At 43.9% G+C, this 24,588-nt stretch overlaps 1 protein-coding gene across 1 annotated transcript in view; it reads left to right on the top strand.

Moving 5' to 3' along the window:
- Positions 1-10,424, top strand: part of CAPN5 (calpain 5) — a 581,017-nt gene extending 570,593 nt beyond the window's left edge. The window contains exon 13 of the mRNA XM_078658512.1: positions 6,162-10,424. Within this exon, the coding sequence (XP_078514638.1) occupies positions 6,162-6,344 (183 nt within the window). The 3' untranslated portion in view covers positions 6,345-10,424. The remainder of the gene's footprint in view (positions 1-6,161) is intronic.
- The last annotated feature ends 14,164 nt before the right edge of the window (positions 10,425-24,588 follow it).

The following is a 24,588-nucleotide window of genomic DNA, read 5'->3' as shown; positions in this document are numbered from 1 at the left end:
ACATGCGAGCCTTTTTGCGACCCCATAGGAATGAAGATAAGATGGTGTTAATTTTCTTGAAATGAAATAAAGGGATAGAGAATGAGATGTTGGAAATTATGAATAAAATCAAGGGGGAAAGCATCATCTTGATCGTATCCAATCTACCCGACCAAGAAAGATATAAAGGGTGCCATTTGGTGGTAAGATCCGTCCATTTTTTAAGGCAATCTTCCATACAACGTGAGACTGTACCTGAAAGAGTGGGAGTAAAATGAAGACCCAAATATTTGATACAATTAGGGTTCCACGTAAAACCCGAAGAAATGAAATCCGCTTTATAAGTAAATTTGGTGAGAGGTAAAATTTCACACTTATCTTTGTTTAATTTGTATCCTGAAACAGAGGCAAATAAATTAACTTCATTTAAAAAAGCAGGTAACGAAGTCGTGGGTTCAGACAAGAATAATAGAACGTCATCCGCATAAGCCGCCATTTTAATTGTGGATTGTTGGAACGTAAAACCTTTTATGGCAGCCTTTTGGCGAATTCGCATAAGGAAGGGTTCTAGGGCAAGATTAAATAGGAAAGGCGAAAGAGGACAACCTTCGCGTACCCCTCTAGCAAGAGGGAAATAAGAAGAAATGCCACCATTCGCTGCTATAGCAGCTCTGGGGTGCGAGTATAAGAGAGAAATGAGGGTTGAAATTCGTGGGCCAAAACCGAACCACTTCAGCATCTGAAAAATATACGACCACTCGACTCTATCAAAAGCCTTTTCCGCGTCCAAGGCGATGGCAGCAATAGAATGAGAAGAGTGCGAGGTCTTGGAAAGAATGTCAAAGAACAATCTAGTATTATCTGAAAGCAGTCTACCCTTAATGAAACCAGATTGCTCCTTCCCTAATAAATCCGGCAAAAGGGATTCTAAACGAAGAGCCAAGGATTTGGAAAACATTTTGTAATCAATATTTACCAGAGAGATGGGTCTATAATTTTTACAATGCTGCGGGTCTTTACCTGGTTTGGGAAGAATGCAAATAAGGGCATCAGAAAATGAGCCTGAGGAAGAGCCAGAGTCAAGAACAGAGGAAATAAGAGAACTTAACTTTGGGATAAGTAATGCCGAAAAATGAAGAAAAAATTCTACTGTGAATCCATCTGGACCCGGGGCCTTATCTTGTTTGAGAGCCTTCAAAGCACCTAGAAGTTCTTTCTGAGTTATATGTGATTCTAATGAAGAGAGATCAGGAGGGGTAGTGAAAGGGGAATCGATAACGGAGAGGAATTGAGAAATATCCTGTGATGTACAGGTTGTTTCTGAAGAGTATAATGATTTGTAAAACTGAAGAAATTCCGTTAAGATATCTTCATCTTTGTTTCAGAACAGATTCCTTGTTACACGCTCGACCATAGACATTATCTATATTAGTCTTATTTTGTTTAATTTTCAAATAATTAGCCAATAATTTGCCGGCCTTATTTTGACCACCATAGAATTTAGCACTAGAACGCAACAAATAATTGGAAGCGTTATTTGTGGTATCCTTATTACATTGCAATTTATTGGCTATGAGCTCATTTAGGCATTCAGGAGATTTAGAAGCAAAGTATGAATGTTCTAATTTCTTGATCTTAGAAAAGAGGTCAGAGGTAATTTGCTCAGCATTCTTACATTTACGGGATACATATCCAATAATGAAATCTCTAGCAGAAGCCTTAAAGGCATCCCACACAACAGGAAAGGACACCTCAGAAGATTCATTACACAGGAAGAAATCGTGAAAAAAGGCAGTAAAGAGTGAAACAAGATCAGAATCAAGAAGAAGGGAATTGTTGAATCTCCATTTTTTATTAAGGGGAGACTTCTGTAAAATGTCAAGGTGAATGGAGACTGGTGCATGATCCGATATCAGAATGGAACCAATGTCGGAAGCAAAGAGAGATTGAGAAAGATGATGTGAGATAAAAAAGTAATCCAGTCGAGATTGCGTCTGGTGAGGTGGAGAGAAAAAAGAATAGTCTCTCAGAGTAGGGGAGTGTAAGTGTTGATAGAATTCCTATCTAGAAAAGGATCAAAGACCTCGTTGCAATCTCCTGCCAAAATGAAATTATCCTCATAATGTTGGGTAATGTGAGGAGAAAGAGAAGACCAAAAAGATGCATCTCCCGTAGTTGGGGGCGTATATATTTAGGAGGGAAACTGGAATATTATCCACAACAAATGTAACTAAAACCCATCTACCAGATTGATCCGCTGAGTCAGCAACAAATTTGACGGAAAGGGATTTATGAAATAGAATGAGAACCCCATTACGCTTACCATCACCTGGGGAAAAGAAGACCTCCCCAACCCAGTTTCTTTTAAGTTTAATAGATTCCTCAGGTGAGAGGTGTGATTCTTGTAAACAAGCAATGTCGGCTTTAAGCTTGACTAGGTGTGTCAGGACTCTCTGCCTCTTTATGGGGGAATGCAAACCTCTAACGTTCCATGAAACAATCTTTAAAGGCATTCAATAAGGCAAAAAAATACATAATAAGCTGGTAAAGACAATTCAATAATAAGAGAAAATCAAGAATGATAATTAAGCAATTAGTACTAAATCTTAAGAATAAATGGCAAAAAAGTTTTAAAATGTGGAAAGAAGAACAGTACAAAATACAACATTTTTGTATGTATATAGAAGTAAAGATATGTAAAAAAGAACTTTCAATATAGTAATCTAAGAGAAAAGAACTGTATTTGTAAACAATCAAAGAGAACAAGAGAACAAATGAAGAAGAAGCTAGAAGTATGAGAGAAAAAAGAGAAAAATAGAGAGAGTAGGAGAGCGTCCAGGAGAAAATGAGAGGAGAGAAAAAGGTTGAATAAAGGGTATAATGCAGGGGACGAGAAGAAGAGAGAAACAAGAGAGGAAAAAAATAAGGAAGAAAGATAAGAAGAGAGAGAAATGACTTACAAAACATCCAGGACATGAACGGGTGGGAAGGATGGAGGCCACATAGGATAATGACGGGTACGTAACTCGTAGGGGAAGGCGGGAAGAAGAGACGGTTCAGCAGACTCCGGGAATGAAATGAGGAAAGGAAAAACACATAGGGCAATGATCTATAAAAAGGAGACAAAAAATATGAAAAGCATTAACAACTGAGTAATTAAAAGAAGTAATACAAAACAGAACAATTCTAAGAACTAACCATCACGGTGAGAAAAATGTGCGAACATCACCAGAAGTTAACCACGATAAACATCAAGTAAATTGAGATACAGAAGCAACATCCATCTCATGAGAACTGTGAGAGTATAAAAAACTTTTCAGTTTTAGCGGTTCTTCGTAGGTAGTGGTTTTGTTATTTAGAGTCACCCTAAAAAGACAAGGATGAAACAAACCATAACGTGCTCCAAGTGAGCGCAGTTGAGGCCTTAATGATCAGAATTCCTTGCGTCTGTCAGCTGTTGCTTTAGCATAGTCTTGGGAGAAAAAGAGGGGATTACCTGACCATGTAATTCGTTTCATAGCTCTTGCAGCTGAGATAATCTTGAGTAAATCAGTATATTCAAGGAAGTATATGATAACTCCCCTTGGTTTCCTGACAGCTGGAGTAGAAATTGCATTCGAAGGAGGACCTAAGCGATGCGCCCTCAGTATGTTGATGTTGGTACTATCGGGCAGTGAAAGGACTTTTGGCAAGAAGGTCTTGAAAAACCCCAGGGGATCTGACCCCTCTGTCCCCTCCGGGAGACCATAAATTCATAGGTTGTTCCTTCTGTTGCGATTTTCCAAATTTTCGAGTTGTTTATGCATAGCTAAAACCTGCGCACATAATGGATCAACCTTAGAGACCGACGAGGTAGTAACATCACGTTCCAATTGGGTAACCCGACCATCAACAGCTAACAATTTATCAGTAATCGTTTGAAGTGTGGCTCTAGACTCGTCGATGAAGGGACGTAGTGCTCTAATTTCTTCCAATAGGATGTCCATGGTAGCTGAGTTAGGCTGCTTTGGGGGGAAGGAGGATCCTTTATTAGCCTTTTCATTGAGCCCTTAGTGGCTGAGGAAATGGACGAATTTGATGATGGTGACGTATGCTTAGATGATGACTCCTGCGAATCCCCCATTTCAAGGCACTGAAATCTGGAGCTCGTCTGAATGAGGAACTTTCGTGAAGAAATTGAAGGCTTATGCAAGTCCTTTGATGACCTACTCATGAGGAGAAGAATTGAACCAAAAATGGAGTAAACACTTTACAGTACAATATAAATGTGCATATAGTTAAGATAAAACAAAGAAGTGAGAGGAAAACAATTATATAACAGTAAATTAAAGAGAAAAAATGCAAATAACCCAAATGCAAAGATAATAAATTTAGAATGTCACTATATACAAGGTATTAACATATCAAAGACCAGTAAAATGCAATAATATGAGAAGTTACGAACATGTAGTAGAGAAACTAATCATTACAATATAGAAAAGGGTATTAGGATATAATTGCATATAAATGTGGAAGAGAGCATTGCACAAATGACCTCAATATGGCTAATAATAAAAAAAAGAAAAGACCATGAGGAACAATATACGAGAGTCTATGTATTAAAAGTCAATGAAGAGTAGAGGAATATCAAAGCAAATTGCTTGAGTAACTGTAAGAACAGGGGCTCCACAAGGTCAAATGAAGAAATGAAAGTAGAGCATTAACCACGAGATTTAGGCACAACTGGCTTTCAAAGTTGAAACAGGAATGTTAAACTGTAGTGTAGATATATCCGGAAACTGCATTATATCCATGAAACTGGAAGGCCATTAATGAAGCAGCAACAGTTATTCAGTTCAGAATTATATTGTGAAACAGGCTGTGATAATGATGAGAGAAGGAATGACCTCATCTGTGAAACAGCACACAACGAAGAAAAATAAACTTGAGGCAGCAAATGACTGGAGGGACCATTCCAGTGGAAAGCAGCATTAGAAACTGGCAAAAAGCTGGCATGTGTTTATTTTCACAAAGACACACCGAGTTACCGCTAGGAGCAACGCTCCGTCAGCGGGGCTCTCAAAATGGCGGCCGCGCCTCCTCAGAGGCACAACAAACAAACGAAGCGGCAGAAGGAAGGCTGCATTTCGTAGTTAAAATTCCATACATCGAAGGCAATACAGCAAATGAGCAGAGGGAGGGAGTGGCAAAAGAAACCCCCTTACGAGAATAGAGAATAACCGGAGTATTGCTAGGAGCAAAGCTCCGTCAGCGAGGACCGGAATATGGCCGCAAGCTCACCAGGCGTCTTGAGTGCTCGATGGTGAAAACGGATCTGTGCGACCTCCAAAGCTCCAGCCAAGGGGTCCCTTCAAAGCAGCAGACAGTCCGAAAGCCAGCTTGATGAAATTTACGCCTCAGGATAACGAAGGGAGCCGCTTCATGTCCCTCTTCACCGCCGCTTCCCGGGTGAGCTACAGGGACACCGCCATCTCCCGCGGGCGCTAGCCACGCCCCCGTACAAAATGATAATTATTAACTGTGATCCAAAGTGCCCCATCACTGCTAACAATATCATCCCTAAAAATCAAATATTGGCTGTTTTCTTTTTACTCAGAATATCTGCAAAAAGTGTCCCACACAGTATCTCCTGATGGCCCTTCGATCAGGCAGCTATTAGCGGATTGCACGGATGAATCACAGTCAGAAGAATCATGAGGGGAAAAAAAACATAAAAGTTGTTCGTCCCACACTATAGCGCAATCTGAACGCCAAACTGCAAAACCAGGCCAGCCTTAGAAAAAGATTTAAAGACTCACAAGGGATGGCTCCACCTGATGTTAATGAGCATGTTTTATGTGTCTTCAAAATGGATGATTTCCATGGCTTTAGAATACAGGCCTTCCGGGAACACAGCAGATCATTATCCAAAGACACAGAAGTTAGTAGGGCTCGGGTATCTGTTTAGAAAAATAGAGGAAAGAAATATGTGGGTTCCTGGTGTATTTTTGAAATAAGGGCGATGTTGTCTGAGGTAATAGGAGGATGTCGCTAACACTTGTGTAAAATGGAGGTTGCTCTGCACATGCATTTTATATGTATATTTCAGAACATATCTTGTGATGAACAAAACATGTTACCCTGAAGTTGTGTTTTTTTGACCTGTGAATTGTAACAATGTTTTCTTGATCTTTTGTCTCCAGATTTGGAATCAAAATGTAATCAAAGATGAGTTCATGGGCCAAGTTTTGCTTCCTGGTGACCCCAATGACCTTCAGCCACAACATTCTCTCCAACTTCAAGACAAGAGCAGCAAAAAGACCAACACCTTCCCAGGGCATGTTGTTTTGAAGCTGACCACCAGTAACATCCTCACCAATATCTAATTTTAGTAGTCCAAGAAGATTCATCTGGTGCCATACATGATGTCAGTATATGAACTATGCATGTGTCCCATGAAATACAAGCTTATCGCTGGCTTTCAATGCTAAGAGGTGCCTTCAGAAAACCAAAATCAATATTTTATTCAAGCACGGCATCCTTTTATCCAATAACTTATACAGTTGCTATCAGTGTGCAGATTCACACAACAACTTGTCTTTCTTTGGCAGCCAGAAAAGGATCTAATGTTTGTCATTTGTTTACAGGATCATGTCATTTTAGCTACTTCAAGAACAGTTTTTATCTTAAATGGCAGAGATTTTTTAAAAGAATCTGCCTCTCTATACAAATGTGTATGTAATGAAGAATTATAAGTCAATGGATGAATGTCTTAAATAGCTGTATCGTTTAATGTGATATGTAGTTTAGTAACTTATAATACTTATATGTTTAAACCAGAATATGAATAGTGAATGAACAAGAACATGGCAACCATTATAGATGTTGAGCTGGAATGTGTAAGTTGTGTTAGTTTTTAATCGTGCCAATGCTTTGTTTATTTTCCTTTGTGTACATGATAAAATGAGGGTGAGGCTAACTTCATTTGTGAATCAGTAATAACAGAACAAAGACATGTGGTTTCTTCAACATTTTCAAGGCTACCATGCTGTTCTTGCATGGAACTCCAAATTACAAGTATTGCAGTATGGAAAAAGTAGGCTTAGAACTTTGCAGAAAAGAATTGTAACCCCAAATACGAGAATCCATCAGGCTGGTACAGCAAAACCTATGAATAACTCAATGTCTGACTCACCTTGGGGTCACCCCATACAAACATATCTCTGCAGCACTAAACTAAGGGAAACCTTTTATGTGTGTTGTTTCTAGTTTAATACTTCTTAATTGTCTATAATAGTATGGCTTTGTTGTCATACAATGGTTTATATGTTTACCTCTTTCTATCAGTTTTTTAGTTTTCTATATTACTCATGCCATACAATAGCAGCCACTGATCTTGAATGTAAAGCAAAGGCTCATATAAAACTTCTCAAAATATCGCTGTTCAATCTTGGAGCATCATTTAATTTCTAAAACAATGCTGTCATCTTAGACAACACTCATTGTTTCGTTATCCACAGGACATGCCCCAGCTTATCAGTGAGGGTAGGGATTGTCACAAGCTGGGGTCATATGGAAACCTAGATGCTTGCAATATAATCTGACATGGTTATGGGGAATTTAGTTGTAAATCTTGAGGTTAATTTAAGGCTGTTATGGTTTTCCCTTCTTGCCATCTCCTTAACTGAGAAGAGGCAGTTATCTAGTTGCTGTTTTCAATAGAAATAGGAGTCTCATTCCCACTCTCCATGGCTCTTCTAAATTGTATCATTAACATTTTAAAGAAAAATATAACACACAAATTATTAAATTGTAAGAAAAGTTAAAACTCAAGTATATTTTGAGGAAACCTTTCTCTGGAATCAGTGGGTGATCTGGAATTCCAAATAACAAGTGTTTTTAAGCTTAAACTATCAGCATCTATCGGGTAGTAGAATGTGCAAATGCATATACAAATGTAATGAAATATATTCACCATATGTGTTAGGTGCTCCCAATACTTCAAAATTGAGAGATTGACTTTTGAGTGGTAATCTATTGTTTAAGAGATGTTTATTTAATCAAAAGTAACATCAATAAACGATGCCTCAACATACAATAGAAATACCTCAACATGAAAATATTTATGTTTGTCTTAACATAGCCTTAAAAGCTCTTACTTTGAGCAACTTTAAAAGGCAATATGCTTTAAATGAAAAGTATGTATTGTTTTTCATCACCCCTGGTGCATAAACTGCCTTCAACCCTTGAAAGAGAAATTGGCATCAGCAGGGGGAAGGAAGCGAAGTGTTTTGATGTATTATTAACAAGAAAGGTTTGAGAAAGTGTGGCATTGTCTACTACTTTGCACCTCTGTTGCTCTAATGGATCAACAGACCACTTTTCTGATGACATCCTCAAATGTCACTTCCTAGTTCATGGGTTAAAGACTTGTCAAGAAATGGAAGCCAGGAGTATGCATGCTTACACACACAGTTAAAAAGAAGCAAGATAAAAAGAGTTTTTGATTTGGAGCCAAGCAAAAAGTTAATTATTAACAGTAAATAACAGCAAGTGAATGTTCATTAAATCTTCATTTTTTATACGTCTTGCATTGATAGCTTATTATAACCAACAGTGACACAGGTTTTCTTATGTGCTGCTCTTTCATTACCTCATGCCTCTATGAGCCTGATGTTCTCTTACAATCTAACACCAGAAACACCCTTAGCACCTCTTTAAATTCCACAATATGCTCAACGCTTCCGTTGGAAAATACATGCCATGTAAATGTTTACACAATATTTTAGTCAGATGCTTTATATATGGGTGCAAATATTGTTTGCAAAACAATTACTTAAACCTGCCATGCATAAACTTGACTTTATACATTTTAAAGTAAATTGTGTTTATCTCGATTCAGCTTTCATAGGCCACTTGATTTTGGATATATTTCAAGAGTATGGCTTCCAATTGGTGTAATTGTACACATACATTTTTATATGTACATACACTTGAGTAAACCATGCATTTAATCACTTATTGCGGATACATTTACATTTACATTTACATAATAAGCATTTTTGATAGAGAAATAAGTCTAAACTGTCCTGCATAAAATGTTGACATTGAAAATAATATTATATTAAATATAATCTTGAAGAAAGACACAAATCACAATTGCCTTTCCCAAAGGCATGTGCTGGAGTGGAGGTGGAAGAGGGGTTTTGAAAACATAGCACATATTGTGCTGAACAATTTCACCCTCCGTGTTCAGTGTTGCGTTCCATATTGTGATTATCGCCTACTTTGCTCAGGTTCGGACAACGTTATTACGATCTAGTATTGAGGAAGGTGAATATGTGCAAAAAATATCTGGTCCCCAGTAGGGGTGGACAACGTTTTAAATTACAGCCTTGAACTCAGGACAAGTTGGCAAACTTGACGTTTTACGCATTTAGTGAAGTTTTGAAGAGAGTCCTAACATTATCGAACTTGGACAGCTTTAGCAGTGTCCTATTGTAACAAAATGTTTTTCAAAAAGAATTTTCTAAAAATAATTGTTAGGAAGGTAATTTATCCACCGAAAGTAGTGAGTTTTGTGATGTTTTTCTCCCCAAACAACTTTTTGTGGATGGTTTCTCCAGCTATTTATTTTAAAAATATATATAATTAACAACCTTTATGAAGTTTGTAAAGGTTGCAAAGAGTTGCAAAAAAAATACCACTATTTTGTAGAGAACAAACCTTCGTAAGTGGTCCGCATTTTCAGAGGAAAATATGCAGTGGTTCTATGAGCAGTGCAGCTTAACTTTCACAGTATCACTTCTTACTTGCAGAAGTGGAGAAAATAAAGAGTTGGATGCTATGAAATCTGCAAAGTGTTACGTATACACTGAAAAAAGTGCCATATGATATCTTTGTTAATATAGTTGCAAACTAATTTTTAAACTGTTAAAAATACACCCCTTCCTCCTGCAATCTCCCAGGTTATAAACTGTGACCACTACAATCAAATATGGTTTATTGCAAAAGTCTGTCTTTGGATATTTATTAAACTTAAGCAAGCCATAATAAATAAGTGTGTTAGTGCAGGAAATGGTGCCTCCCACATGTTATCCACGGACCAAAATGCCAAATATGTGACACTAATTCTTTCTTAATTTAGAAGGCATAAATCCCTTACTGATTAATTTTAAATATCAATTTGCATGATCTTTTTTATTGTTCATGAAATGCAATATAAATATTTTTTTTATGTATTTTGTTTAGTTGGGTTTGAATTGTTTAAAGGTTTATTAATTATGTTATCCACTTTTACAACTAGTTGAGCATTTCTTACTTTGTTTTTCCTGAGGGAAATAATCTGAGAATACAGCATCGTTTTATCTCAAACCAGAACTTTGCAGCCACTATGATTTATGGTATGACATTTTTTTAAATGCTTTGTCAATGCCTGTTTTATGCAATAAAATTATTGAAAGAGATTGTTTTGTGTGGATTACTTTGGCAAATAATGTATAGTAGCCAGTACCACGATATGATGAAAGCATAAAATGCACTTGTGTACTAGGTTCAATTGGAATATTAAAAACTGAGGATTCAATTTCTAGATATTTGTAAGAAAAATGATCAACCATATTCTCGGGTTCATACGTCTCAGGAGAATTTGAGTAGTAAGTCAGATCTTCAAAGCCACACTGGAAGAATAGTCTGTATCCCATTATGTGTTACCCATAACATAATGTAACAGCTACTTGGCTATGTGTAGAGCGCCCTATCAAACGTGAGGGTGTCCTGGCGCTATGCCCGTGCTGAAGCCTAGTCTGCTTAGACCAGGGGTTTACTCAAAGAGCCAAGCATTCAGCCTCTTCCTGAGGTATGGTGTGGGATCTATGTGGGAGGTTGAGTGTCAGTCTTGCTTCTGAGTTTTGGATGGTTTGCAGCCTTCTGGTTACCTGGACAAGATTCTTCTAAGAAGATTCCACGTACGTTTACTGTCGGCTCACTGCTGGACAACCGAAGAATCTCCCTTGGAGTGAAGGAGTCACTCCCCTGCAGAAGCAGGCACCTAAGCGCATCTGGCCACTTTGCTTCTCTCAAGCTCCTGAGGACTCTGAAAATTTCAGTAACACAAGATGTGGGTTTCTGAAGGTCCCTATGGTCGATCTGCCCTCCCAGCAAGTCTGAGACCAGTATCCCTCATGGGGATCGCATAACCCGAGCCCCTGTGCACCGCGTCCGTTTGCAGTTGCATATGCTTGTTGGCAATTCCTGTGCTTGTGCATTGGACTCCGTGTAGTCCTGACCCTGAGTAGTATTTGCACCAAAGATCTCCGGCCTCCTCACACTGAGTGCTCTTTGGGCTGGTGCTTTGCAATCTTGCTCGAGGTCCCCTTGCGACTCCTGGTCGGTTGGCCTGTGGGTTCTGGCGAGGGTCATCCTGATAATTCTTGGCCTTCCCTGGTTGCTCCAGACGTTCCCTGACTCTCCATTGCTTGGAGCATCCCCTGGAACTTGCTGATCCACACTAACCTGCTTGTCCTTCCTGCATGGGTTGCTGTTACCAAGGCTTGTTGGTGTTCCAGCCAGACATCGACCCCTCAGCACTCGGCATCCTTCATGGGACTGCTCACCTCCGGACCCTAGTTTTCCTCGACATCTCCTGGTTCTCGTGGCTGCCAATTCAAGCATCCCTTCTTCGCACCTAAAGCACCCGACATTGGTGGGCATTCGACTACCGAGCTCCTGGTCACCTGAAGTGACCCAGACTCTGTCCCCTCTGCTTTCAGGTTCCTCTCACCTAGAATCCAGGCTTGGATCCCACCGGACACTCTTCACCTTCCTGGCAGCACTACTTCTTTGCAGCTCTCCATTGAAAATGTCTGAGATTTCCGACACTTGACCGCTATGCACCTGGCTCCTCTGGGATAGGTAACTTGGGTACTACAGTAATCACGGGTGGGTTGGCTCTAGAACCTCTTATGTTCCAAAGGGTTTGCTTGACGTCCTCCTTGAAGTGTCCTTAACCTGTAACTTTGCAACCGCGACTTTCCCATAGAGTTGTACAGAGCACGCGGTCGTGTGTCCTCACTGCACTTGTCCTCCGTGGGCTCCCTGTGTCATGACCTTGGGTGGTTCCTTGGGTATCCAGTGATTCTACGTGCACTAGGCACTGTCTCTACTAAAGTCGTGATTGTTATACCACTATTTTGTTATATGGTTCGGTCTCCCCCTGGAGCCTGCTTTGTATTGTGCTACTTACAACTGTTCTATTGATCCAGTATTGTGTGTTTTATGTTCTATCCTCGTGTAGAGGATAGTAGAGAGTGTTATATTAATAAATACATATTTTTATATAACTACTGTTTGGTTCCCCTTCATTTAGTCATTCAGGAGGTGATATTCTGGTAAAACAAGCTGCTTTACATTCCTTCAAGATTAAGCCTGAAGGCTACTCTCCACAGCTACCACTAGGATAGCTTTCTCAAGGTTATTTTTGACCTCATACATCATAAGGGTCGTGTGGACTGGTACAGGGTGCCCACTTTAATTAGTGGACAGCATATACCAGGCCACCTTCTCACAGGGTGTGTCCGTAGTTTACTTTGCTGGTGACGAGGGCGTGGGTGACAGTCTTCTCAGTGTGGATGGGGTCACTTGAAGATGTTCTTACGGAAGTGTAAGCACGGGGACGTTGCAACGCCACCGACCAAGATGTGCACACTGCGCTGAAGCTCCGGCGTACTTGGCCCTGCACCATGCTGAGATGGGCCTGTTTAACCTTCCCTGATCAATCAGAGAGCATCCGGCATATCCCCCGCAGCTACTGACTGGGTGGGCGGTGAATCGATGGTGGCAGAACACCCCACAACGCCAGTCTACAATGATTGCCCAGGTACGAGCAATGAGCCTGAGGTACGAGACCAGCGGGCCTCCATGGATCGTTAGGGCAGCTCACGCTCTCCTACACGGCACACCAGCACCCACCATTCTGCTGCAGTCTGGGCTGCATGCAACGGCGTAGGGATGCTGCCTAGGTCCCCACCTTCCTACCTACTGCTGCACCTGTATTCTGGATTGCGACTGGCTTTAGGTCCTAATTCAGGTGCCGTGCGGTGGACCGATTGAGCCTCCTGCGGGCCACAGGAAGCCTTAACAACTGCCTAGACTGCCTGCTGGGACTTGTGAGCGCATCCCCCCCTTCAGCCGCCCCATCTTCCTGTGGAGAATTCAGGGCACTGTGAAGACCTGCACCTGCTCCCAAACTTTGGTGGGTTGCAACTGCAGCCGCTTCTTCTGGGTCCTGGGTACGTGGCTTCCTTGTGGTCATGGCCCTGGCCCCCTTGAAGGTCCATTAGATTCCCTTTCGCTTTGGTCTCCCTGCTTGTGGCCCTTTATGGTGCTGGGCCTCCTGCCGTTGGTGCTGTGCATTGGGTGTTGCTTGCCCCCACGCTTGTTGTCCTGGCTGGCCCCCAGGGGGGTTCTCCATCAAATTACCACCCCTCTGGGACCTGGCTTTCTGGCCTCTTTGCCCTTGCTTTTCTAGGACAAGTGGCAACCACAGAGACTTAAAGTACCGTTTTGGCTAAAGCGACACTGTGCTACACCCCAGGAACTGCTTTGATCGCCTGCGGCCCATCCTGTGGCCTTCACCCCTCTGGTTTTTCACCAATCCTAGATCCACAGCAAGCCAGAAATTATAAGTGGGGCTTCCCTAGGCACTGGCATTGCTCCCACTTATCAGCCCTGCCTGCCTGCCTGCTGTGCCGTCCCAAAAGGAGCCCCATTAGACGTGGTGCACAGTGACCCAAAACATCACAAGTTATCATTTGAGAAGTGCAAAACCACTGACGTGCCCAAGTCCGTGCCTGGTATGGAGGCAGGTGCGCTTGGGGATCCCAACACCGGGCAACTGTCCTGCACCAATGCCATTATGGCGGCGCTCTGGGCTGGATTCCGCACTATAGATGCCAGTTTTGACTCCCTTGCAGGCCACCTGGATCACATGAGAGAACATGCGGACAGACAAATCACTCGCTTGGACAACGCAGAGGAGCGCATTTCTGGTTTAGAGGTAGTGGCCACCACGACCGCTAAGAGACTAGAGACGCTGTAACTCTGCCTTAAGACAGTAGCCATCAAGAATGAAGACCTCGAGGCCCACGGGCGCCACAATAACCTCCCCATACTGGATATTGCGGAGTCCACCGACACTGGCCATTTAGACCAGTTTGTGGAACACTTACTCTCCGAACTCTTCGTTCGCCAGGCTTTCACCTCCACCTTTGTCATGGAGAGAGCCCACTGATCCATCGGTCAGCGCCCTTATTTATTTAATTAATTATAAAGTGTCTGGCACACCACTGCAGCCTATACTAGCCAGGATTCTGAACGTCAGGGACCGCAAGGCTTTCACACGAACAGAACTAGGGATCTGCGATCTCCCTCTTGATGGCGGTGCAGGATGCTCTCCATAAATTAGTTGATGCTAAATCAGTGCTACGGATGCTTGGCTTGCACTGTGGAATGCTCTACCGGGCCCACTTGCAGGTGGATGTTAATGGTAAACCACACTTTTTTGACAACCCAGCGGACACCCTCATATTCTGTAAACAATATGCCAAAGTACATTTGTCCTCTAGACACGGCATGCCTGAGTGGTCCCCTCCTGATCCTCATGCAGCACCAAGCATTTACTTGTTCCCCAAGGACTGAGACGCACAGCCAGTGCTTGCTCTCGGTTATGATTTCCCTCGGACCGACCTCAGGAGCACATGGTCTGAGATGTCCAGTGGATGTCTGCTCTGCTGTTGCCCGGATTTCACTCCACTGGTGACAATGGATGACCCTTCTCCATTCCCACTCCTACCAAATCATCCTACAAGCGGGGCCTGCCTGCCATAGTGTTGCCCCCCCCCTCCTGATGTGTATACCTCTCTGACAACCAAGTGGGGTTATGGTCTGTTTGGGAATTTTCATTGGCTCCACCCTCCCCCCAGCGCATTGAGACCCTCACGGGTATGTAGCGCTCTTTATAAATGCAGTGATTGATTGATTGATTAATTGGGATTCGCAAGGCCTGTTTCTGCCTAGTGTGGGAGGGAGGGTGTTGGGGGTGGGCTATGGGTTGGTTGGTTGGTTGTTTTTGTGTTTTTACAACCTTTAGTCAGAGGACACCGTGCAATCCCATTGTCACATGCTAAGATCACTGTAGGGCGATGACGAGTAATACTGGGAGGTCCATAGCGGGCATCTCACTCCTTTTGTGCAACATTAGAGGCCTCAACAGTCCCCTCAAGGGGAAACAAGTGCTGCAGTACCTAGCCCACCATGACACACAGATAGCCTTCTTACACAAGATGCACCTTCACCCTGGGACTTCTCACACCTTTGCTTCCTTATGGAGCCCACACCAATACTTTTCGAGCTATACCACATACTCGCGTGGAGTCTGTACACTAATACATGAAAAACTCCCATTCCACCCCACAGACAATTTTCTTAGTGAGAATGGTGGATATATCCTAGTATCTGGCATCCTGGCAGCAGGGCTGCGCGTACTGATTGCTAACATTTACGCCCCCAACATCAACACCCCTGACTTTTTCCAGTCACTCATGTCCCGATAGGACGCATAGACGCTGATCACATCATACTGGGCGGTGATTTTAACGTGCTCCTTTATCTTCAACTAGACACCACTGCAGCCACGACATCGAGTAAGCCTCACTCGCCATGCATCCTCTGCAAACTCTGTGACACTTGCATGCTCCGTGAGCCCTGGCGTCTATTTTATTTATTTTTATTTTACAGAGTTTTATATAGTGCGAACTTGACCCGAATCGGGTATGAGAGCGCTTTACATAGCACCAGTTGCAATACATGAGGACACATTCCTTTTTGTTAGGAACAGGGAGATTAAGTGATTTGCCCAGAATCACAGGATGTTCAGTGTCATTCCGAGACTCGAACCCAGTACCCCAGATTCGAGGTCGACCGTCCTAGCCGTTAACCGACTCCTCTGCCCCTGCACATACGTTTTACTCTGCACCCCACAATATGTGGACCCGTATTGACTATTGGCTCATATCCATCCTCCTTACCATGTGGCTGGGCGCTGTCTCGCACCTCGTGTGGGCACTCTTTGATCACTCTTCGGCCCAGATGACCTTACACATTCCAGTCAGGGGAGGGTGGTTTGGAGCGGCAATGACAAATCCCAAGCAATGCGAGGCGTTCCAGTCTGAGCTTCATTCCGAAGTTGTGGAATACTTTGAACTTAAAGTGGGCTGGTCACTAAACAGGCCACCATGTGGGAGGCCTTTAAGGCCTATATTCGTGGCATACATATTTCTAAACGTTCTGGGGTGTTCCATGACATATGTCAGAGCCTGGTTCGCTTGGAAACTGAACTGATGGAACTAGACCAGGCCGATGCCCAGCAGCAACACGAGCCGCAATTAGTTAGGCGCACTATTCTTTTAGCTGAATATCATGATCTGCTGATCGTGAGGCAAACTTCTTGGGGCAGTTGTAGGAGTAACAACTATGGTGAGGTAGAACGAGCTGGCCGCACATTGGCTAGCTTGCTTCGCCCACCTAGGGCTGCCTCTTATGTCCCAGAAATGCAACTAGCAGATGGAAACCAAGTGACTAACTACGGCGAGGATCAAGCCACATGGCTCAGGATCACACAAACCTTCACACCTCCTGTCTGGCTGTGAACACTACTAACCTGACATCGCATCTTGCAGAGATAGTCATGGTTTGGCTTAAGAATGCCCAGCAACAGTTTCTCAGCGAGCTGATTTTGTGTGAGGAGATAGTGTAAGAAATTGATTCACTCGATAGGTCCAAGGCTCTTGGCCTGGATGGAGTTTCTGGGGTCTTTCATAAAGCCTTTAGACGTCTTCTGGCTCCCCTCTTACTCGCCATGTATGCGGAATATCTTGGACGAGGTGTATAAGTCTGCCAACTAGAGGCCCCATTTCTAACAGTCTTATACTGCGAACCCAAGGTAAGCTTCAACAATACTTGGGCCGGTGAAACTTGCCATGGGCTTGCTTTACCGAGCATTACGTTTCTCCTAAATCTGCATACTAAGTGAGAATCCCGGACAGTAAAAATATATAAATATTTGTTGTGTTCTCCGAGTCTTTGTACAGTGGGGGGGCTAGGTGCAGGGCCTTGTCAGAACCAGGCCCTGTGGCCAGCCTACATTGTGTATGGCAATCAGAGGTGGTTAGTGGGAGTTGCTTGTTCACATGGAGAGTGGCTGCTTACTGCCAACCCCTGCTGCGCACGGTTAGTTTTATGTGCCATGTTGGTTACAGGATCTGGTCAGAGGCCACGGCCTGTGGATAATACCTACTATGCAGTCCGTCTCACTCAACTTATTTTATTTATAAAGTTTTATATAGCGTGAACAAGATCCCGAAGGATATCGGAGCGCTTTACAAAAAAGATGGAAGGAAGGGCATAAAAGCAATAACGACATCGAGATAGAATACAAAATAAATTTAAAAAAACCAAGGAATAATTACAAGGCAAATAAGACAGGATGAGTAATACTATAAACAGGTATATAGCAGGCTACGCAGGAAGGTGCACTATGTGGTAAGGAAGAACAGTATCAAATGTTTGTACAATAAATGTAGGATCACTAGCTTCGAGCAGGAGAAACCGAACCCAATTATGGTAAAAATTTATTAATTAGGACTCCAACCAGCAGTTCTGGTGGTCCAGTTTGCAGCCAGACGCAGACTAGTAGCTGTGGTTTGCTACTTTTATGCACTATCACACTCCCTCTCACAGTTTCATTCACCCACGTCCTCCCTTTCCATCATTTGCACTCTGTCACTTGATCTCACTCACATACAAGAAACATTTTTTAAATCTTTTTTAACCATAAAAGTTGGTACTGAAAAGCTTTTTTATTTTTTACATTTGTTTTTTTATTTTCTCTTATCTGGGCTAACAAAAAAATGCAACTTGAACAATGAAAAAAGAACTGTGATTAAAAAAAATGTACACATCTTCTGGTGGAGAAACACTTGCTTTTTGCGTTCTCTTATACTTTGCCCTTGGAAAGGGACGACCTTGTGACACCGCAGGAAATGCAGTTCCATTCCATTCAACAAACTTTATTTCGGTCATAAGAGGCCATAAAAAGTAAAAAATACATATATAGTTATGTTAAGACGAATCTTGAAATTTAATTGATAACAGGTTAAAAAATATAGCCACAGAAGCATTTTAGTTTGTCCAATATCGTTACACAGTTAAAAACAAGGATGATTAAAACCAGATACAAATATTACAATTTTAATATTAAAAACGACAAGAGTGCAGGGGATATTTTTTACAGTTGCTGAGATGTGTTAAAAATAGCTCTACGCCTGTGCCACATAGAATTGAGGAATCGGGACACGGCAAAGACTATGGGGGGGGGGGTCTGAATTTTATACACCTCCAGACACTGAGTACATCCCATGTTTCTACATAATGGTATGAGCCAACGCCGTCTGGCAGATTTATAGCCAGGGCAAAAAAAAAAGAACATGAATGTCGGCCTCATCAGGGCTTTTGCAAGCGGACACCCAACAGAGGGATCTTGTGACCATTTATTCGTAAAAGCATTAACCGGGAGGGTCCCTGTTCTAAACTGGATATACAGCTTCCTCGCCATGGAGGGCTGTATATCATCCAGAAAAGGCTCAAAGAGATACTCTGCTTTTATGTTAAGAAAATCAGCCGTTAAGTGCCAGAGTTTGGTGTTCCCCTGCAGATCGACTAGTTTGAGCGATCTATATGCTCTTACAAATTGAAATTGAGATATTATCGGGGACACTTCCTCAGGATTACTCCATAGGTTAGGCATGCCTATCCTAGCGAATCCTTCTTTGATGTACTTGAACCATGGCAGTTTTCCAGCCTCCGGAATTCCCAGGACCCCTTTGGTAGCATGCAGTGGCGGCCGGTAAGTTTTGGGGGAGGGAGGCAGACAGGACACACACACATGCTCACATGCACATAACACTCACAACCAGGCGCACACACATTCATTCACAACACTCTTTCCCAAACATTCATACATGTACGCACGCAGGCACCAAGCAATGTAAAAAGAAAATAAATCACACTTACCTTCAGCCAGCTCTGCTCTGCCTTGGAGGTTCCAGGAGGCTTGCGATTGCTGCCTTCCCCCATTGGCTGACCTAAGGTCAGCCAATGGGGGAAGGAAGCAGCCCTATTGTTTTTTTTGTAACCAGGCATCTTTCAGACACCGGTATTTTCGAGGTGTCTCGTTGTTACCGAGAGCCGTATTCAGCCACTGCCTTCCATCTTCAGGAAGACACCAAGCATGTGATATCATCATCCCCCGGCTCTCGGTCACCCGCAAGCCGACACATTTAGATCAGAGGACCCCTCCTTTTTCAAACTTACTAACCAACGTATCGTCATCATTTCCATCACGGCTGGTGCCCACACAATCGGCTGTTGAATACGCCATAAACACAGGGCCCCCTTTCGTGGATACATCATCACCCATATTGAATGCTGGGGTTTAGTTCATCATACCTGTAGGAGAGTAGGGTCTGCTATTTTTTGCTTTTTGCTTCACTGGTTTATGACTTAATGTGGCTGTGGGCCTGCTAATCAGACCCACAGCCTGCTGTTCTCTCTCTAAATTATTGCCAATGCACTTTAGGTGCATTACGAAATTGGAACTGATTCACCTTATTGGCCCCTGTAACAGTGTACCCAGGTACCCAGGGCATAGGTGCTTCCAAGGCCTACCAGGGGCTGCAGCACGTATTGTGCCACCCCTGGCCTGGCCTCCATATTTGACACATCTTGCTGATCACTCAGCTGGGGTAAGTCGGTGTAATCACCCCTTACTTAGGTGTAGTATGCCTATACCTAACCTAAAATGGACACATATGTTCCTATCAGCCACTCCTATGGAAGGCCTCATCAATCCTGGAGGCAGAGTGCTTGGAAATATGTGAGATGGTGCTCTGGCATGAGCTGAGCCTGTCTGCAGCTTTCGGAACCATGTCCTTTAGCTGTTTCATGATACTGCCATACCATATACTCTTAAGTGCATTATAATCCTCGCGGTTATATGCTATCTTTGGTTTGGCTTTATCAAAACATGTTGAGTAAGGTGTCATACGAATTGGAATACTACCCCCTCGCCAGTTCTGGTGACAGGGGTAGCATTCCACCCTTCTAGAGGGACACGACATGTACCTAACCTGAACCCCGGTTAAAGTTAAACTGAGCCTCAGCATCACAAAATGGATGCTGCCACCACAGACACAAGTCTGACCTCCTGCTGCTGGGAGTCCTTCCAGCGAGGGCAGCTTGGACAAAGGGTTTCCAGCCTTGGGAGGTGCTAGCACCACCCCAGACAGGATTTTGTGTATTGGGTAGGACAGGGCTGAATAGAATCAGACATGCCTGGGGCACACAAGGTGTCCCTGTGCATTTGCCAGTTCAAACCGGTGCTGGGGCTTTCCAGCCCCAGTCTTGGCGCGAAGCTGCACAAAGGAAAGGGGGTGTAACCACCCCCTTCCTGGTCCCACCCAGAGGAGGGACCTAGCAGGTAATCCGGCCCCTAGATTTAGAATAAGAGTAGGAGCTGTGTCCTAAGACTTCAGATCATCCTGCACTCGACTAAAAAATAAGAAGAAAACTGGACTTCGACATTCTGCTGCACAGAAGACTGAAGAGAATCTCCCTTGTGGCCAAGGAGGGACCACCCTGTGAATACAGGCACCAACCAGCAACTCGACGTCTGATTTGCCGCCGCCTCCCGCTGGAGCCCGAGCCCAGAGCCTGACAAGACCCAGACTCCCAGACATCTCACAGCCCGATCCACAGTCCCTGCAAAGAAGAGACCCGTGGAGGCACCGAGAGACGTGGGACCGGACCTCTTGAAAGACCCCTGAGAAGCTGACTGTGCAGCACCCGAGGCACCCTCGATGCTGTGCTTGGGGGTTTGAGAAGCCCTGACACCGAGCAGCATTTGCACCGAAGATCAGCCCCCCAGCATCTCCACGTTCTGCGTGGGGCCCTTTTGCACTTTGCCACTCGATGTGCCATCCCAGTCACTTGCCACGCGGCTAGCGGCCATCTTGGCAACAAAAACTACGACTTACACCACTGGTCTGGTTGCTCCAGACTGGCCCTTGCTCCCCTGAAAAGGAGCACCCGCTCTGCCCTTGCTGGTCCGAGTGAGAAGCTTGAATCGATTCTTGCGTGACTTGCTTTAGCCAAGGCCTGTTTGCTCCAATCAAGTTGCCGACACCGCCATCAGCGAGAGCCTTTGTGGGACAGCTTGTGATCGACTCCTGGACGTCCTTGACCTCTTCGCGTCCACGTGGCTGCAGAGACAATCTTCACCTTTTCACCTGTTTGCACCCGACATTGCCTGGTTCCTTCCTGGTTCCACGGTAGTCACTGGCTAGTGACTTTGAACACTGTCCCCTCTGCTTTCAGGTCTTCAGCTCTTCAGATCCACCCTTGGATCCACCGGAACTCTTCTCGACGACCCGCCTGCAGCATCTTCAGCTCCAAGCACCATCGACCTGCGTGACGAAACCCGACACTACTTCGCACCTGTGCACCCGCTTCCTGTGGGTAAGGTAACTCCACAACGCCGGTGTTCCCACACTGGTATACACCTCTAGTGCATGTGTCTAAAGTTTTATCCTTGTAGGTCCATCGGAAGGTTCTTAAAACACTAACTTTGTAACTTTTACGCACCATTGACATTGCATTGGTGCATGCGTGCACTTTAAGCGCTGCACCCGAGTCCCGCGGGCCTTTCCCGACTTCATCACTGCCAGTCCCGAACAGCTCTAGCGATTCCCCAGGCCCTAGGCCTCTTCACTTTCCCCATAGAGGTTCTTATACCACTATTTTAGTATATGGTTTAGGTGGCCCCTAGGGCTCATCTAAATTGTGCAACTTTTGTATATTTAAACTGTGTTTTGTTTTAACGCATTTGCTTCTGTGCTCATAAAGAGTATAGGGGATATTTGTAGAAATAAATCTATATATATTTTCAATATATATCTGTGTGGTGTCCTTTCATTTGGTATTCAAGGGGATTCTGTATGGTAAAACAGCTTGCTTCACATGCCTTTACAGAGTTTAGCCTAAGACTGCTTAGTCCATGCTACCCCTAGGATAGCTTGTCTATAAGGTTGACTTTACAACCTCCACCATAAGGGTTGCTTGGCATGGTACAAGGTGATCACTAGAACTAGTGAGCATCATATACCAGGCCAACTTCTCACATTGGTGAGCAGCGGATTGGGATTTGAGCTTGCTGTTGTTTTACCATTACAATCTTTGAGAGTATCATTTGAAAGATCATACAGGTACCTAATAGGTACACTAAAACAAGACTAGTATACTTAAGTTCTACTTGTAGAGGATAGGGAGTAGCACACCCTGACTACAACTACTAGATAGGTTTTGTAGGAAAACACAAGGGTAGGTAGATTGCAACACATCCACCCACACTAGAGCAATGTCTGGAGCAGAGGGATCCACTGGACCTATCTCTGTTGAGAGTGACCCTCCAAGGGCACCATCCAAATTTGCTATCTTTACTTTTAAAGAACTGAGGCAGCTGTGTTCCTTAAGAGCAATCAAAACGGGTCCTACCCCTACAGCAGGTCACCTCAGAGAGCTTTTAGACCAGTCTGAAGCTCTAAAGACCTCCAAACCAGGCCCCTCAGGGACTGTAGGTGGAGGCTCTCCTTCTGAAGACGAAAACACTGATGCCCCTGTCCCTGTCACCCAGATAGATGAGGAAGACCAGAACACTGGAGATACTCAGCCTGAGGACGAGGACGAGGAAGAAGAGGAAGAGGAGGAAGAAAGTGGGTCTGATGATGAGAGAAATAGTTCGGTGTTAGTCAGCAGGCTTAACCAGGCTAACTTAAGCCTATTTGGGACTGAAAGTGGGTCCAACCCACTCAGACCCCCAAGTGGACTTAACCAGGAGCCCAGGAGGAGGAGGAATCACTCAGGTGAATCCAATACCTCCCAAGCTTCTAGAGGTTCTCATGGTCACTCCAGAAGAGTGATGTCTAGCCCTCAGAGAAGGGAACATGAGGCCAAAATGAGAGAGGCTGAACTTAGGATCCAGAAGCAAGAATTAGAAGTTGCCCTGGCCAAAGAGAAGCTTGCTAGAGCAAGACAGCCTAGAGAGAGTGGATTAGGATCCACTGGTGGCAGCAATATCCAAAAGGATAAAGACAGGTCCTATGACAATAGAAACCTGAGTAAGATTGTGCCTCCCTACAAAGTTGGGGATGATATCTACAAGTGGATGACTGCACTTGAGAGAGCCTGCAAAGTACAGCAGGTCCCTCAGGATCAGTGGGCAGCAATCTTGTGGCTCTCTTTTGAAGGTAGAGGCCGAGACAGACTCCTCACAGTTAGTGATGGGGATTCTAGAAACTACCTGGTCCTGAAGAGTGCTCTGATTGATGGGTTAGGCTTAACCACTGAACAGTACAGGTTAATGTTCAGAGATACCCAGAAGACACAGACTCAGGACTGGTCTGAATTTGTTGAATGTGCCACTAAGGCTCTGGAGGGCTGGTTGCTGGGAAGTAAGGTTACAGACTATGAAGGATTGTACAATTTGCTTATGAGAGAACAGATTTTAAATAACTGTCAGAACCAGCAGTTGCATCAACATTTGGTTGACTCAGATCTAACCTCTCCCCAAGAATTGGGAAAGAGGGCAGACAAAGGGGTTAGAACCAGAGTTAAGCAAAAGAACCAGAACCAGGGTGGTGACCAAAAGAAAACAGACAAGAAGGGTGGGGAGCAGAAAGCTAAAGACCAGAAGTCTTCAACAGGGCCCCAAACTAATACTGAGGGTGGGTCCCAAACTTCCAAGAAGAAGAAGAAAGAAGGTCAAAGAAAACCCTGGTGTAGTTTTTGCAAAAACACATCTCACTGGACAAGTGATTGTAAAAAGGGTGGAGCCCCCAACACTGCAGCCCCTAAGGCACCTGCACCCACTAGTACAGTTAGCAGTGTTGGTCCACAAACTAAGGGGGTAGTGGGTATCAACTTGGGAACTGAGGGAGATTCTGGCCTAGTCAGAACCCCTACACAGGCTGGTCTGATTTGTGATGTGGAAATTGATTTATCCACTACTGTCAGTCCCAGTAATCTGGGCAAGTACAGGCAGACGCCTTTGATTAATGAAAAAGTGGCTCAAGCATACAGGGACACATGTGCCAGTGTCACTATGGTGACACCTAGCTTTGTGGACCCTGGACAGCACATCCCAGGTGATAATTACCTGGTGACCAATGCCAACAATGTCACTACTACACATAGTGTGGAAATTGTTAACTTTTCCTGGGGAGGGGTAACTGGCCTAAAAAGAGTTGTGGTTAGTGCTGATCTCCCAGTAGAATGCTTGTTGTGCAATGACCTGGAGAGCTCTCTATGGTCAGATGTTGAGTACAGGACTCATGCAGAGATGTTAGGGATATCATCACACTTCCTTGCTGTGACCAGGTCACAGGCCAAAAAGTGCCTCTCTGAACCTCAGGTCTTGGATCCTGGAACAATGGACCAAGTACCTTCCAAGACAAGGAACAG

This window comes from Lissotriton helveticus, chromosome 8, assembly GCF_964261635.1.
Source record: "Lissotriton helveticus chromosome 8, aLisHel1.1, whole genome shotgun sequence".
Taxonomy (NCBI): domain Eukaryota; kingdom Metazoa; phylum Chordata; class Amphibia; order Caudata; family Salamandridae; genus Lissotriton; species Lissotriton helveticus.
The sequence above is the reverse complement of the archived record's forward strand: the minus strand, read 5'-3'. Positions and strand labels throughout refer to the sequence as shown.